This window comes from Hyperolius riggenbachi, chromosome 4, assembly GCF_040937935.1.
Source record: "Hyperolius riggenbachi isolate aHypRig1 chromosome 4, aHypRig1.pri, whole genome shotgun sequence".
Taxonomy (NCBI): Eukaryota; Metazoa; Chordata; class Amphibia; order Anura; family Hyperoliidae; genus Hyperolius; species Hyperolius riggenbachi.
In genome coordinates this window covers 48,933,937-48,950,024 of record NC_090649.1, presented here as the reverse complement: position 1 = coordinate 48,950,024, position 16,088 = coordinate 48,933,937, and the positions used below count along the sequence as shown (strand labels likewise).

The 16,088-nt window shown below is 48.0% G+C and overlaps 1 protein-coding gene across 3 annotated transcripts in view; it reads left to right on the top strand.

Annotated features, from left to right (window-relative positions):
- Window positions 1–6,873: 6,873 nt before the first annotated feature.
- PKHD1 (PKHD1 ciliary IPT domain containing fibrocystin/polyductin) overlaps window positions 6,874–16,088 on the top strand; it is a 607,682-nt gene continuing 598,467 nt past the window's right edge. For all 3 annotated transcript variants that reach the window (XM_068280030.1, XM_068280029.1, XM_068280031.1), the window contains exons 1-3: window positions 6,874–6,944; window positions 10,266–10,322; window positions 10,553–10,697. In XM_068280030.1, the coding sequence (XP_068136131.1) occupies window positions 10,615–10,697 (83 nt within the window). In that variant the 5' untranslated portion in view covers window positions 6,874–6,944; window positions 10,266–10,322; window positions 10,553–10,614. The remainder of the gene's footprint in view (window positions 6,945–10,265; window positions 10,323–10,552; window positions 10,698–16,088) is intronic.

The window sequence follows — 16,088 nt, the reverse complement described above, 5'->3', positions numbered from 1 at the left end:
CTGCTGCCCACATTAGGATTTTCTGGTGACTGCTGCCCACATCAGGATTTTCTGGTGACTGCTGCCCACATTACGATATTCTGGTGACTGCTGCCCACATTAGGATTTTCTGGTGACTGATGCCCACATTGCAATTTTCTGGTGACTGCTGCCCACATGGCGATTTTCTGGTGACTGCTGCCCACATTGCGATTTTCTGGCCCACATTACGATTTTCTGGTGAACACTGCCCACGTTACGATTGTCTGGTGAATGCTGTCCACGTTACGATTTTCTGGTGAACGCTGCCCACATTACGATTTTCTGGCCCACATTACGATTTTCTGGTGAACACTGCCCAAGTTACGATTGTCTGGTGAATGCTGTCCATGTTACAATTTTCTGGTGAACTCTGCCCACATTACGATTTTCTGTCCCACATTACGATATTCTGGTGAACGCTGCCCACATTACGATTGTCTGGTGAATGCTGCCCACGTTACAATTTTCTGGTGACTGCTGCTCACGTTACTATTTTCTGGTGACTGGTGCCCACATTACGATTTTCTGGTGAACTCTGCCCACATTACGATTTTCTGGCCCACATTACGATTGTCTGGTAAAATGCTGCCCACTTTACAATTAATTTACAGTGAAACGCTGCCCCATTACGATTATTTGGCACCTATGGGGGGGCCCCATCCAAATATTCGCAGGGGGGCCCAGTGATTTCTAGTTACGCCCCTGGTTTCTTCTGAATATGTGGTAATGGGATTTCCAGGAGCAGCACGTTCATTTTCTTCAGCATAGCCCTGTATTATATTCATCTGTGGTCACTACTTTATACTATGAACTTTAATAGTACAAATCTGAATAGTTAAAGAGACACTGAAGCGAAAAAAAAAATATGATATAATGAATTGGTTGTGTACTATGAATAATTACTAGAAGATTAGCAGCAAAGAAAATATTCTCATACTTTTATTTTCAGGTATATAGTGTTTTTTCTAACATTGCATCATTCTCTAATATGTGCAGATTACACAACACTCTGCATTCAAAATGAGTCTTTCAGAGCAGTCTGTGAAGTAATGACCTCTCCTCTAGCAGAGGAAAAGTAAACAGTTCACTTACAGTTGAGATAATAAAAGTCAGATAAAAGCCCTCTCCATGACTATGACTTAGTCAGAGAGTTCATGGCTTGTTTGCATAGAGATAACAACTGGAGTTTCTCAACTCTTCCTGTACTGGAAACAATTAGACTGATGTATCTGATCTTAATGTTTTTTTTCTTAGCTGTACTACACATACAAATCATAATATCATACTTTTTTTTTCGCTTCAGTGTCTCTTTAATATATATTTATAAACCATTAACAATTAGAGATGTCCCAATGAGACCTCAGTAATTCTGGCTTGCCTGCCCTAATGGAAATAGCGTGTAGCTGGTAAGGGCTGATTCACGCTTACGATCTGCGTTTTTTCCGCGATGAACGCGTATTTTTCACTGTACATTTATTTTGATTTTTGAACGATTAGTATTTCCTTAACATTGTAATCGCGATCGCTCAAAAATCGTCAGATAGCGCTGCATGCCCCACGTTTGCGTTTGCCGATAATCGCGAATCGTCACCGGTGAGATCACTGCCATATACTTTTAATTGCACTAGCACTTGAAAAAAGCGCTAGTGATCGCCCGCAATTTGGCGATTAGCGGTAAACGCCCACTAATCACCCAAGTGTGAATGGGCCCTTACTGGAACAATCAAAATTGACAGGAAGGGCCTGATTCACAAAGCGGTGCAAAGACTTTGCACGCCAGTGAAAAGCCCTTTATCACGCCTAAACTCAGTTTAGGCGTGATAAGAAGAAACTCGCGTGAAATTCCCGCGCGCAAAGTTTTGCAGTGCACAGCACGATGCACGCGAAGGCACCCATTAAGGCCTATGGGCGCTGCGCGCGGACTTTGCGTGCGATAACCAGCACAAAGAGGTGCTAACTCAGCGGTGCAAAGGTTATCACACCTAAAGTCTTTTAGGCGTGATAACTGAGTTATCACCGCTTTGTGAATCAGGCCCGAAGTCCTTTTGGATTGGCTCCATGCCAAGCCGTGTGCAATTTACATTAAATCCGCATGCAAGCCCAAATTGTTAATATCTTATTGGTCCTCTCTACGATCTCATTTACATGTCAACATACAATGATATACTTTTAGGGCTGGTTCTAGACTTTTTGTTGCCTGAGGCAAACTTGTGGGGATGAGCCCCCACGCCCTCCTCGATTAGGAATGATCGCACAGCATCCAACAGCTTACTCTGCTTCACTTAATGTTCTCACATGACATGCTGCAGCTCAACACAATAGCACACACTGGCTGTGAGTCTGCGACAAACAAACTGCTCACCCTCAGCTACTCCATTCCTCCTCAGTCAGGACAGCAGTGCCACCTCCCCCCTTCTGCTGTGCAAGTCAAAGGAAACACTGCTGCTCTCCTGCCTCCCCCTCCTCACTCACTGTCAGACTCCTCACACAGCACAACAAGCTGCTTTTCCCCAATGATGATCTCTTCACCTCCCTCCCCTCTCGCTTCTCCTCGTCCTCTGACTGCATGCTGTTAGTGTAAGCACACAGTACAAACATGCCGCCCCTGTAATCTCTGCACCTGATGCAAATGTTTCACCTTGCATCATGAGTGAACCGGCCCTGAGGGCACCTCCACCAGCGTTTATATTCTTGCTTGTTGGTGAATTAAAAAGCATTTTGTGGATGTAAAAATGTAACCTAGGATAAAACTTCTTTCTGGGACAATTGTTTGATATAGTAAACGCCTGATATAGTAAACCACTTTTCCTGGTCCCTTGGAGTTTACTGTAATGAGATTATACTGTATCTGCGGCCTCTTCGGCCACCTTTATTAGAATTTAGCGGAGTGCTACTTTAATAACCAAGGGATTATTAATGAAGGTAATCTCTGTTGGTCAGAAGCTGGATTTTTTTCCTCTTACCTCTTGCATATTTCACCAGGTTGGCTGCGGGGTAAGTCAATGATTAAGCTTCCCCTGGATGCAGGTATGAGGATTAAACTCGCAGGCTTAGCCGTTTAATGACCTGTGAGTCAGGGTGATACGCAGCAGCGCTAGTACAGGGAGAACCGTTCATGTTGTAGCTGCGTAACACAGCCAGGAGACAGGGGATTGCGGGTCACACCACAGGCAGGAGACGGGGGACCGTGGGTCACACCACAGCCAGGAGACGGGAGGCAGCAGGTCACACCACAGCCTGGAGACAGGGATTGCGGGTCACACCACAGACAGGAGACGGGGGGCAGCGGGTCACACCACAGGCAGAGGACGGGGGACCGTGGCCCGTGGGTCACACCACAGCAAGGAGACAGGGGGCAGCGGGTCACACCACAGCCAGGAGACGGGGAACTGCGGGTTACACCACAGCCAGGAGACAGGGGGCAGCAGGTCACACCACAGCCTGGAGACAGGGACTGCGGGTTACACCACAGCCAGGAGACAGGGACTGCGGTTTACACCACAGCCAGGAGACAGGGACTGCAGGTTACACCACAGCCAGGAGACAGGGACTGCAGGTTACACCACAGCCAGGAGACGGGCGGCTGTTGGTCACACCCAGGACAGATAACACAGAAGATAGGGGCCAGAATGGAAACACCTGAAAAACACTGGTCCTCCAAGCAACGGACAATGCTGAGAATCGAAACCCCCGAAACCCTGTGTATTCTGTGAGGATTCATTGGTTGCCTTCAAACCTCAACATCGTCCAGCCTGTAAGTACAAACTGTGTCAAATGTAACTTTAAAGGACTTCCGAGGCAAACTTAAAAATCTATTTTGTACTCACTTGGGGCTTCTACCAGCCCTGAGCAGCTGTCTCAGTCCCTCGGCGCAGCCACGGTCCTCTTCGGTGTCCCTGCTGGCCGCCTGCAATGATGACAACTCACCGACTGGGTTGGCTCTTCTGCGTTGGTGGGTTTCCATCATTGCGGGCAACTAGTGGGGACACCAAAGAGGATTGGGGCTGCGGTGAGGGATGGAGACTGCTGCTTGGGGCTGGTAGAAGCCCTAGGTGAGTACAAAATACATTTTTAAGTTCACCTCAGAAGTCCTTTAAGAGGGGATCTACCCAAAACTGAAATTCCACCTTAAAGCAAACCTGAAGAGAAAATAAACTTATGAGATATTGAATTGTATGTGTAGTACAGCTAAGAAATAGGACATTAGTAGCAAATAGTTGTTTCATATTGTTTTCCAATACAGGAAGAGTTAAAAAAAACTTCAGTTGTTAACTAAGCAAAAGAGCTTCTCTGAGCTCTCCGACCCACTGAGTCCAGTACAGTCCTGATTTCTGGAGCACTTAAAGGAGTTGTAAGGCAAATTTAAATAAAATAAACGCTACTTACCGGGGGCTTCCTCTAGCGCTGTCAATCACCGCCACGTGGGCCGGAGTGGACTGCGCAGGCGCAGAACTACTACCACCTGCGCAGTCCACTCCGGCCCACGTGGCGGTGATTGACAGCGCAGATCGCACAGGCGCAGTACAGAGCGACCTCCAGGTCGCTCTGACGACATCACCAGGGACCGGGTCGGAGCTCCGGCAAACGGCTGCACGCAGAGATGCGGCGAGGGAGGTCCTGGGAGCTTGGGGCTGGAGGAAGCCCCCGGTAAGTAGCATTTATTTTATTTAAATTTGCCTTACAACCCCTTTAAACAGCAAAGAAACAGTGAGAGGCAGCTTGAGATAAGGTTTTACTGCAGGGAAGTTCAAAGGGACATTATTTCTGCTTAGTTTTCAAGCTTAAAAGACAGAGTGCAACTGTGACAGAATGATGCAATGTTCTTAAAAAAGGCTACTGTATATAAATGAAAATATGAAACTTTTTTCTAATGTTTTTACTAATGTTCTATTCATTATTCGTACTACACGTACAATTCATTATATCATAAGGTTTTTTTCGCTTCACTTCAGAATTAAAATCCCTAATCGCAAACAATCACTGGCAACGCTCATGAAATCACATAAATTATATAGTAAACCACTTTTCTTGCTAATTAAAAACGCTAGCGATGGCGTTAGCGATTTGCGATTTGTAGTGGGTGGGTTCCAGGCCTCATGCTGTTTCAAATATGAAGCTTTGTGTGCACATTTATGCAGCTTGGAAATAGACCAATAACATTTCAACTTGGCACTTGGCAGTATTCGATTGGTTAATTTTCAACTTTACTTTTGCCCTGAGTATGTTTATATGACTTGCTCGTTGGTATTAAATTGATTTTATATTTGCCCCTGGAGTCCATCTGCTAAGTGATAATACTTTGTACATCATTTGTAGCATAATGTACAATAAGACATTTCCAGAATCCCTATTACCCAGATAATAATATTACACCCTAACCCCATCGTACTACAGATAGAGCTGGGAGCAGCTATTCCATATCCTGTTGAGGCGTACCGTGACAGAAAAATGGCTGTCTGCTGCCAGGGATCAGTGCAGCCCTCACCTCATTCATCCAGATAAGGTTCCTGCCTTGTTTGCTCCCTGAATGATCTTGTCTGTTGCTGTTCATTTCAAAGAACAAACACCTGCGCCCCCCAAGCTGCAAGGAGGGGTGAGTGCAGCACTACTTCCTGCTGGCTCAGTCACATGACAAGGCTCCAGGAAACAGTGAAGGTATGACTTATGAACCATTTCAACCAGGGTTCTTTTTTCAGTAGTTTTATTAGTTTGCCAAATCTATTAAAGTGCAGGGGAGCTTTTGAAGGTAAAAAAGAGAAGTGAAGAAAGATGGGCACAGCTGCTAAAATACCCTTTAAGGCCTGGTGCACACCAAAACCCGCTAGCAGATCCGCAAAATGCTAGCAGATTTTGAAACGCTTTTTCTTATTTTTCTGTAGCATTTCACCTAGCATTTTGCGGTTTTGTAAAGCGTTTTTGGTGTAGTAGATTTCTGATATTGTTACAGTAAAGCTGTTACTGAACAGCTACTGTAACATAAACGCCTGGCAAACCGCTCTGAACTGCCGTTTTTCAGAGCGGTTTGCGGTTTTCCAATACTTTACATTGAGGCAGAAACGCCTCCGCAATCCAAAATCTGCAGCAGCCCGGGAGTATGCGTTTCTGCAAAACGCCTCCCGCTCTGGTGTGCACCAGCCCATTGAAATACATTACCCTAGCGTTTCCACATCCGCAAGCGGATCTGAAAACGCTGCCGAACCGCTCTGGTGTGCACTAGGCCTATTTGTGGCTGGGTAGACACATATAGGTTACAGCAGTGGGGGGAAGGCGAAGTCTGACAGCTGTTTCGCAGGGACTAGCCCTGCTTCATCAGAGACAGTATGCCAATGAACATAACAGCCTTCCACATGGCCGGAAGAGGAGAGGGGCTTGGCTGGACGGCTAGCGCGGCGTGCGTTCCAGATGAGCATGGAGGCGGAGGTAAGAGTGATGGCTACTACGATATTTAAACATGTTATGTTCATTGGCATACTGTCTCTGATGAAGCAGGCCTAGTCCCTGCGAAACAGCTGTCAGACTTCGCCTTTCCCCCACTGCTGTAACCTATATGTGTCTACCCAGCCACAAATAAAGGGTATTTTAGCAGCTGTGCCCATCTTTATTCACCTTTCTTTTTGACTGGACTTGTGTGGATCACTATTGGAGCACACTGCAGGTAAGCCTGTGTGGTTGTATCCGTCCCTGCTGCATTTAGTGCCAGTGCCTTGTACTTTCCTACAAACATTCTCACTTGAATCTTATGCTTTATTGAAGTATTTCTTTGAAGTTATGATATTGGTAAATAAAGGCTTCTTGTATCTGTTGTTTTCAGGTCTACATTACATTGAGAAGAAACATGAGAGGGCTCTGTGATCTCTGTCTGCATTCAGGGACAGTTTCTTTCATCTTATACATTTGTATTGTATCAGTGTCATCCCCTGTTGGTAAGTATAAGGGCCTATTTCCACTATCGCGAATTCGCATGCGTTTTTCGCATGCAAATTCGCATAGCAATACAAGTGAGGGCCCTTTTCCACTAGCGCGTTTGCGCTGGCCGAATCGTAAAGTCGCAAACCGCTAGCGATTTTACAATCGCTACGGTTTGCTTTTTAACATAGGAATCGCGGTAGGTCATTTCCACTACCGCGATTCATTTTTGACGGGAACGCGAGCGCGCAGCGGAGCGATATTTGCCGCGATTTTGCTATGCCGTGCATAGCATAGCAAAATCGCGGCCGCAAACGTCGGGAAATCGCCGGAATTGCGATTCAGCTATCGCTAGCGTTCAGCGTGAACGCTAGCGACTGCTAGTGGAAAAGGGCCCTGAATGGGACTGTTTCCACTTGTTAGGATTCCTTTGCGTTTTTCTGTGCAGAAAAAATTCGCATGGCAGAGCCATCAGAATTCGCATACCGCATACCGCTATGTGAATCGCATACAATGTATTTAATAGGAAATTCGCATGAGGTTTGGGTATGCGAATTTTCATGCGAATTCGCATAGAAACAATGGAAAAGCACACCAGCACTGCCATGGTTAAATTTGCATACATCGTCAACCATGCGAATTCGCATAAAAATTCGTATAGAGCCGCATGCGAAATTCGCATCCGCATGCAAATTTTTACCGTGGCGATTCGCACCGCACAAGTGGAAATGCAGCCTAACTGTTGAGTCCTCTGCAGGGCTGGCACTTCTATAGGGGCAAAACTGGTCTACTGCCCAGGACGCCAGAGCCATTAGGGGCCCAAAACATTTTTTTTTCCTTTCTTATGGCTGTCAGTATCCCTTTTGGACAGGTGCCATTATTTCCTGCTGCCATGGAGAGATGCTCTAATTCTTCTCCTATTCAAACGTAAAGTCCACTGGAAAGTAGTAATCACTGAGTTTAGCGTTAAAAACACATATTTTTTAAACCTTTTTTTTATTACAAATAATTGAAATATTATAAATATCCATATCAGTGTTTTTGCTCTGCACCTGGTGATATTTTATGAGCAGAATAGTGTCATTTTACTGTGGCGCTAGATTATCCTCTATGGGCTGGTGCACACCAGAGCGGTTCTGGAGCGTTTTTTAAAACGCTTGCAGGGGGAAAACCGCTTGGCTAATGAAAGTGAATAGGCTGGTGCACACCAGAGCGGCTAGTTTTTTTCCACAAACGCAAACTCAGGGGCTGCAGCATTTTTTAGATTTCTGAGGCATTTCTGCCTCAATGTTAAAGTATAGGAAAGTGGAAAACTGCTCTGAAAACGCTAGATCAGAGTGGTTTTCCAGGCGGTTTTGTTACAGAAGCTGTTCAGTTAGGGCCGGTTCACACGGACGGCAGGAGGCGTTGGGGTGGCCAGGAAGTCGCGTCGTCCTGTGACGTCCCGTTCGGTGGCGGCGGTACAGAGATCGTCGCGATCGGCGTTTCTCGTCCCCGCAGGGGGACATGAAGCCGCGCCGGCTAGCCGTCCCTGGACGTTGCATGCGGCTTCTAGGGACGGCCGAAACGATGCGTTAAATCGGGATCAGAACGCCGCGTTTATGCAATCGACGGTAATCGACGGTAACCGCGCAATGCTAAACGCTCCTATTCACTTGAATGGGAGAGTTTAGCCGATGGGTCCCGAACGCTTGACGGTAGACGCCGCCAAGCGTCCGTGTGAACCGGCCCTAACTGCTTTACTGTAACAATGTTTGTAATCTGATACACAAAAACGCTCCACAAAACCCTAGGCATGTTTAGAAAACCACATGCCTAGGAATCGTTCTGAAATCTGCTTCAAAAGCCTCTGGCGTTTTGCAGATCTGCTAGCGGTTTTTGGTGTGCACTGGGCCTAACATTGCAACAGCAAAGTCCCCAGACCAAAGCTATGCACACACTTTTTGTTCAGGACTGTCTTCCTGGACAAGCCACATAGGTCTGGTAGTCAAAGAGGGGTTGGACATTTAGGAAGTGTTGCTTTATATATGGAAGAAGATTCTGCAGATGGGGAGCAACATATAGAAGACGGGAGCTGTTGACAAAGGGGGCTGCACATGGAAGAGAGGGACTGCTGTACATGGATGATACACATGGAAGAGGGGGCTGCACATGGAATAGGAGGGGCTGCTGTACATGGATGATGCACATGGAAGAGGGGGCTGCACATGGAATGGGAGGGGCTGCTGTACATGGATGATACGCATGGAAGAGGGGGCTGCACATGGAATGGGAGGGGGCTGCTGTACATGGATGATACACATGGAAGAGGGGGCTGCACGTGGAATAGGAGGGGGCTGCTGTACATGGATGATGCACATGGAAGAGGGGGCGGCACATGGAATGGGAGGGGGCTGCTGTACATGGATGATGCACATGGAAGAGGGGTCTGCACATGGAATGGGAGGGGTGCTGTACATGGATGCTACAAATAGAAGAGTGGGCTGCACAAGAAATAGGAGAGGCTGCTGTACATGGAAGTTACACATGGAAGAGGGGGCTGCACATGGAATGGGAGTGGGCTGCTGTACATGGATGTTACACATGGAAGAGGGGGCTGCTGTATTTGGATGTTACACATGGAAGTGTGGGCTGCACTTGGAATGGGAGGGGCTGCTGTACATGGATCCCATACATAGAAGAGGGGGGGCTGCACTTGGAATGGTAGGAGGCTGCTGTACATGGATTCCATACATAGAAGAGGTAGCTGCATATGGAATGGGAAGGGGGCTGCTGTACATGGGTTACATACATGGAAGTAGGAACTGCACATGGAATGAGAGGAGGCTGTAGCATTCGGAAGGGGGGACAGAGGTACGTTGGCCTAGGGGCAGGAAAAGTATAAATCCTTGTTCCTTCATCTACACCTGAGAGACCCATTCTGTTGCTATGGGGAAGTGAGAACAAACCATGGCCTGGGCATAATCAAGCAGCTTCTGGCATGAGGGGTGAGGAGGGGAATAATGCGCTTGAATGTTGCTGTCTCTCAGATATCCAGCATTCAGGAAATATAGGTGACCTTGGGGGACACCTGTACACATGCTAATGGCTAATGAGATGCAAGTATAAGGCTCCGGGGAGAAAATGAAGCTAAAACCATTAACCCTTTTAGGCACTAAAAAAAAAGAGTTTGCAGCCAGAACTTAATTTGTGAGGCTACTGTATTGGAGCACACGCGAAATGTCCCCTGTGGTTTTGCTTTAGAGATTGATCTTGATGTTTGACCACACTGTTTCTTATAGCAATGCCTCTGTTCATACTTTTCCATACCTTATTTTAGTTGTGTTTGAATCACACAGTGAACCCGACGGAGGGGAGCGTCGCTGGCGGGACCTGGATTACCATACAGTTTAATGGTGAGATCTGGTGATACAGTGATACTAAATGAGGTTGATCTAAAAAAACAGAGGTTGCCATACACGCTTCAACCAAATCATTCCTTTTTCCCCTGAAATAAAACAATCAAATGTATAACAATATCAAATTTTCTCTTAATCCATAAATCTTGTTCGATTTTTCCTGAAACTATCATCAGACTGGAACCACGAGACTCAGTCACACCTTCTCTGCCTCTTATCATTTACAGACAGCAGTTTGGACAGCAAGCGGGACAAACATTCCGGACAGGATTCCTGTATTGAGGTGTACATGACCAATCCGGAGAGCCCTCTGCTGGCCTGTGATGTCCGTCCTTCTCATGGGCCCTCCTCCTCGGTCACCTGCAGGACAAGGTATGCTATATCATCTACAGGAGGATGGCTAAGTGTTTATTTACCAAGCAGCCAACCCCGCCCCCGTCCTTCTCATGGGCCCTCCTCCTCGGTCACCTGCAGGACAAGGTACGCTATATCATCTACAGGAGGCCGGCTCATTGTTTATTTACAAAGCAGCCAACCCCGCCCCCGTCCTTCTCATGGGCCCTCCTCCTCGGTCACCTGCAGGACAAGGTACGCTATATCATCTACAGGAGGCCGGCTAAGTGTTAATTTACTGAACAGCCAACCCCGCCCCCATCCTTTTTATGGGCCCTCCTCCTCGGTCACCTGCAGGACAAGGTACGCTATATCATCTACAGGAGGACGGCTAAGTGTTTATTTACTGATTAGCCAACCCTGCGCCCGTCCTTCTTATGGGCCCGCCTCCTCGGTCACCTGCAGGACAAGGTACGCTATATCATCTACAGGAGGACGGCTAAGTGTTTATTTATTGATTATCCAACCCCGCCCCTGTCCTTCTTATGGGCCCTCCTCCTCGGTCACCTGCAGGACAAGGTAACGGGAGATACTGCTCATGCGGAGGACGCTACTGGCGACGGGAGCGTGAACGAGGACGCGTGCGGCAAGCAGGGCTGTGGAGTTGGAGTCAGGAGTCGGGACAATTTTGGGCACCCGGAGTCGGAGTCGTTGATTTCATAAACTGAGGAGTCGGAGTCGGATGATTTTTGTACCAAATCCACAGCCCTGTTAAGTATTAGACTAAGGAGTCGGAGTCGAGGAGTCGGAGTCTGAGCAATTTTAGGTACCCGGAGTCGTAGTTGAAGTCGTGGTTTCATAAACTGAGGAGTCAGAGTTGGAGTCGGAAGATTTTTGTACCGACTCCACAGCCCTGGCGGCAAAGGCTGCGCAGGCGCAGTGGCCATTGACTGGCTGAGTCACAAAAACTAAAGTGGGTCGCTGTGGGGGACTGGAGGATCGGTTTGTCCCAGCGTGGGCACAGGGTGGCTGCAGGGGGCCGGCAGAAGCCCCAGGTAAGTAAAACTGGCCTTTTCTGAATTACTTTAGGCTTCCTTTAACAAGGCAAGCTTTATACTTTTTCCACCCCTAACCAAGAAGGGGGAGGAGCAGTGGCGTAGCAATAGGGGGTGCAGAGGTTGCAACTGCATTGGGGGCCCTGGACCAGTGGGGCCCTCCTTCAGCCACTGTATTAGCTCTTCATGGTGTTATGTTAGTAATTATCACTTCTATGTATTCTTTGAATAGCGGTAATCATTAACCATCTGTTCTACTCCCCTGATTACACGTCTCTGACACTGTGTGGCTCAAAATCAATTGTTCTGTATAGAGTGCTTGATGCCCATGTAAAACTCTCACTGGGGCTCATAGCCCCTTAGCTACACAGCTGAGTAGGAGCAGCCCCCATAACCCACAGCCACCGCTCTCCACACTTACTATAGTTACGCCACTTTGCTTGAGACCATTCAATAAATGTTGAATCCTAATGTGACAATCAGAGGCTGGATGGTTATATACTGTATGGACAGCAGATGGCAGCAGTAAGGATGGCTGTGTGAAACAGCACCTCTCTTGCCAGCCATAGATAACAATAACAACAATAACAATAATATTTATATAGCGCTTTTCTCCCTGGGGACTCAGCGCTGTGGCCCTGCATTATGCAGTCTCAAAGGCTAGGGAAAAGAGGTGAGTTTTTAGCCTTTTTTTAAAGCTGTCCAGAGAAGGAGCCTCTCGTACTGATTGTGGAAGTGAGTTCCATACAGTAGGGGCTGCATAGGAAAAGGTCCGAGCACCAAATGTTAAGTGTATCCTGGGAATAATTAGCTTCATCTTGTTGGCAGAGCGGAGGGTGCGTGGAGGGGCATAAAGTTCCAATAGATCCGCTATGTATTTGGGTCCCATGTGGTGTAGAGCCTTGAATGTCAGCAGGCAGATCTTAAAATGGATTCTCCATTTTACTGGCAACCAGTGAAGAGTTTGCAGTACTGGGGTGATGTGTGAGCTGCGGGGGGCATTGGCTAGGAGTCTGGCTGCAGCATTCTGTACTAGCTGTAAGGGGCGCAGAGCCTTATCTGTAGATCCGATGAACAGGGCGTTGCAGTAGTCTAGGCGGGAGGATACAAATGCGTGAACCAGGGCAGGTAGGTCTTTAGCTGGGATAAGGTGTTTTATTTTCGCTATATTTCTTAGATGGAAGAAGGAAGACTTGACGACAGCTGATATCTGCTGTTTGAGTTTTAGATTTCCATCCAGGATCACCCCAAGGTTTCGCACAGAGTCTTTATACTGCACAGTATCTCCCCCAATTGCTAGTTTGAGGTGGTGAGCGTTTTGAACTTTATCCATCATGTGTGGACCACCTACCACCAACACCTCTGTTTTGTCAGAGTTCAGCCTCAGCCAGCTGGTGTTCATCCAATTTTGTAAATCCACTAGACACGCATTTATGGATGCTGATGGGTCTTGGGTGCCAGGCTTGAAGGACAGATACAGTTGTGTGTCATCTGCATAACAATGGTATCCTAAACCATAGTTCTGGATTATTTTGCCCAGTGGGAGCATGTAGACTGCAAAGAGTAATGGTGATAGTACAGAACCCTGTGGAACTCCATAGGCAAGTGGCACTGGATTAGAGTAGTGTGTGCCCAGACATACTTGCTGTGTCCTGCCAGATAGGAAGGTCTGAAACCAGCTAAGAACAGTACCCCTTAGGCCACAGTAATTCTTCAGTCGCTGGATTAGTATTTCATGGTCCACAGTATCAAATGCTGCTGACAAGTCAAGAAGAATCAGAATTGAGCAATCACCCTTGTCCCTTGCAGTAAGTAGATCATTCATTACTCGGACTAATGCTGTTTCAGTGCTGTGCCTTTTCCTGAATCCTGACTGAAAAGTATCAAAGATGTTGTTATCTGTAAGCCTGGCTTCTAGCTGGTTGGCGACTGCTTTCTCGATAACTTTTGATAGGAATGGTAAGTTCGCCACAGGTCTGTAGTTGGTTACAGAATCAGGATCTAGTGATGGTTTCTTCAGGAGGGGTTTTATGATTGTTTTCTTGAGTTCTTCTGGGAAAAGTCCACTTTGCAAGGAGCACTGAGTGATTTTGTGAAGTGCTGGCCTGAACAGCGCTGGGCACTGCATTAAGGATCCAGTTGGGCCAGGATCCAGGTCGCAGGTAGTGGGGCGGAGACTAGATGTCGGTGTCCTGCAGGGCTGAGCCCAGAAGGATGGATGGCTATACCCTGCACGAAAGCAGGTGGCAGCAGTGAGGATAGCTGTGTGGAGCTGCACCTCTCCTGCCAGCCATAGATGTCGGTGTCCTGCAGTGCTGAGCCCAGGAGGCTGGATGGCTATACACTGTATTGACAGCAGGTGGCAGTAGAGAGGATAGCTGTGTGGAGCTGCACCTCTCTTGCTAGCCATAGATGTCGGTGTCCTGCAGTGCTGAGTTCAGGAGGCTGGAAGGCTATACACTGTATGGATAGCGGGTGGCAGCAGTGAGGATAACTGTGTGGAGCTGCACCTTTCCTGCCAGCCTTAGATGTGGTGTGTACTGCAGTGGTGAGCCCAGAAGGATGGATGGCTATACCCTGCACAGACAGCAGGTGGCAGCAGAGAGGATGGCTGTGTGGAGCTGCACCTCTCCTGCCAGCCATAGATGTTGATGTCCTGCAGTGGTGAGCCCAGAAGGATGGATGGCTATACCCTGCATAGACAGCAGGTGGCAGCAGAGAGGATGGCTGTGTGGAGCTGCACCTCTCCTGCCAGCCATAGATGTTGATGTCCTGCAGTGCTGAGCCCAGGAGGATGGATGAAGGCCAGGCTAAAGGTCAGAGTGCAGAAGAGGTGAGTAAGGACAGGAGAGGAAGCAGAAAGGGGTAGGAGGAAGTTGCACTCACTACAAATGAGCACCCACTACAGCTGTGCAATCACTGTGACTGATCAGCCACTGTTTGTCTCTCACCCATAGATTTTGTTGCTGGTTGTTCCCTCTACCTGTCCGCTTTTACCTGCCTGTCAGATTTGGATCATCCACAGAGCGCTGCGTAATACGTTTGTGCCTTATAAATATAATAAAATAAGGTAAACCTAGGCAGCTGCCTAGGGCCTAGAGCAGCGCTGGGCAAACTATGGCCTGCCCATAGGCGGCTAGATTTCTCTCCCCCCCCCTCCCCCCACAGAGTTGCGAACGGGTGATTAGCGGGGTTCCACGTTCTCATGGTAATTGTGTCACGTGCACATCATCACATGACACGCCAGCATATCAAGCGCTAGCGTGTCATGTAACAATGTGCACGTAATGCTGTTACCATGGAGACGTGCAAGTGCGTATTAACCCCCACTAATCGCCCACTTGCAACTCTGCAGGGAGGGGGCCAAAAATGATAGGCATGCTGCCTGCGGTCTGCACAATGTGGCCTGGGCTGCGTAAAGCTTGTCCAGGCCTGGCCTAGAGAGTGTGTAGGGGCCGGGTGGATGCTAGCCTCCTCCACATCTAACCAAAAAAGCCAAGTGACCATCAGCGATGGATAAACTGCTATCTTTGCCTGGGGCCCCATTTCATCTTAATCCTTTTCTGCTGGCTGCTGCCTGTCACTATCTGCCTGCCGTTACAATCTACCGATCCTTACCTTGTCATTAGAGTCATTACCGACCACTATCTACCCGCCACTAGATTCTGATTATCACTACCTGCCCACCTCTAGACACTATACCAACCTATTACTAGAATCTACCATGTAGTCCTGTGTCGGGGCTCAGCTTCATCTAGGCTGTTTATAAACACTCTGGCTGGTCTGGTTTTAGAAAAAACAAATCAGGAAACCCAGATTTTCAAAAGAATCATACACACAGCGAGCACACCACAACTGCTGCCTCCCACAGCTGCCCTGCCCACACTAAGCCACCGCCCACACTAAGTCATCGCCCACACCAAGTTACCACTGCCCACACCAAGCCACCACCCACACCAAGCCTCCGCTGTCCACACTAAGCCACCGCCCACACTTAGTAACCGCCCACACCAAGCCACTGCTGCCCACACTAAGCCACTGCTGCATACACTTAGGCCCGGTTCTCATTGCGTTTAGGAGCCAAAAGGATCCGGTGAGCGGATCTGGTCTCCGCTTCACCGGATCTGGATGGCTCTGTCCGCGGCCCGGTTCCCATAGTAAAAACGGAACTGATCAATGATTGATCAGATCCGTTTTCACTCAGCAATACATACCTAATCTTCCGTAGTAGCCGACGGTAGAGGCTTCCTCTTCTTCCACTGTGACTACACAGCGCGTCATGTGACTAGTCACATGATGCTTCATGTAGTCACATGACGCGGAAGAATACGGAAGCCTCTACCGCAGGCTACTACTGAAAATAAGGTATGTATAA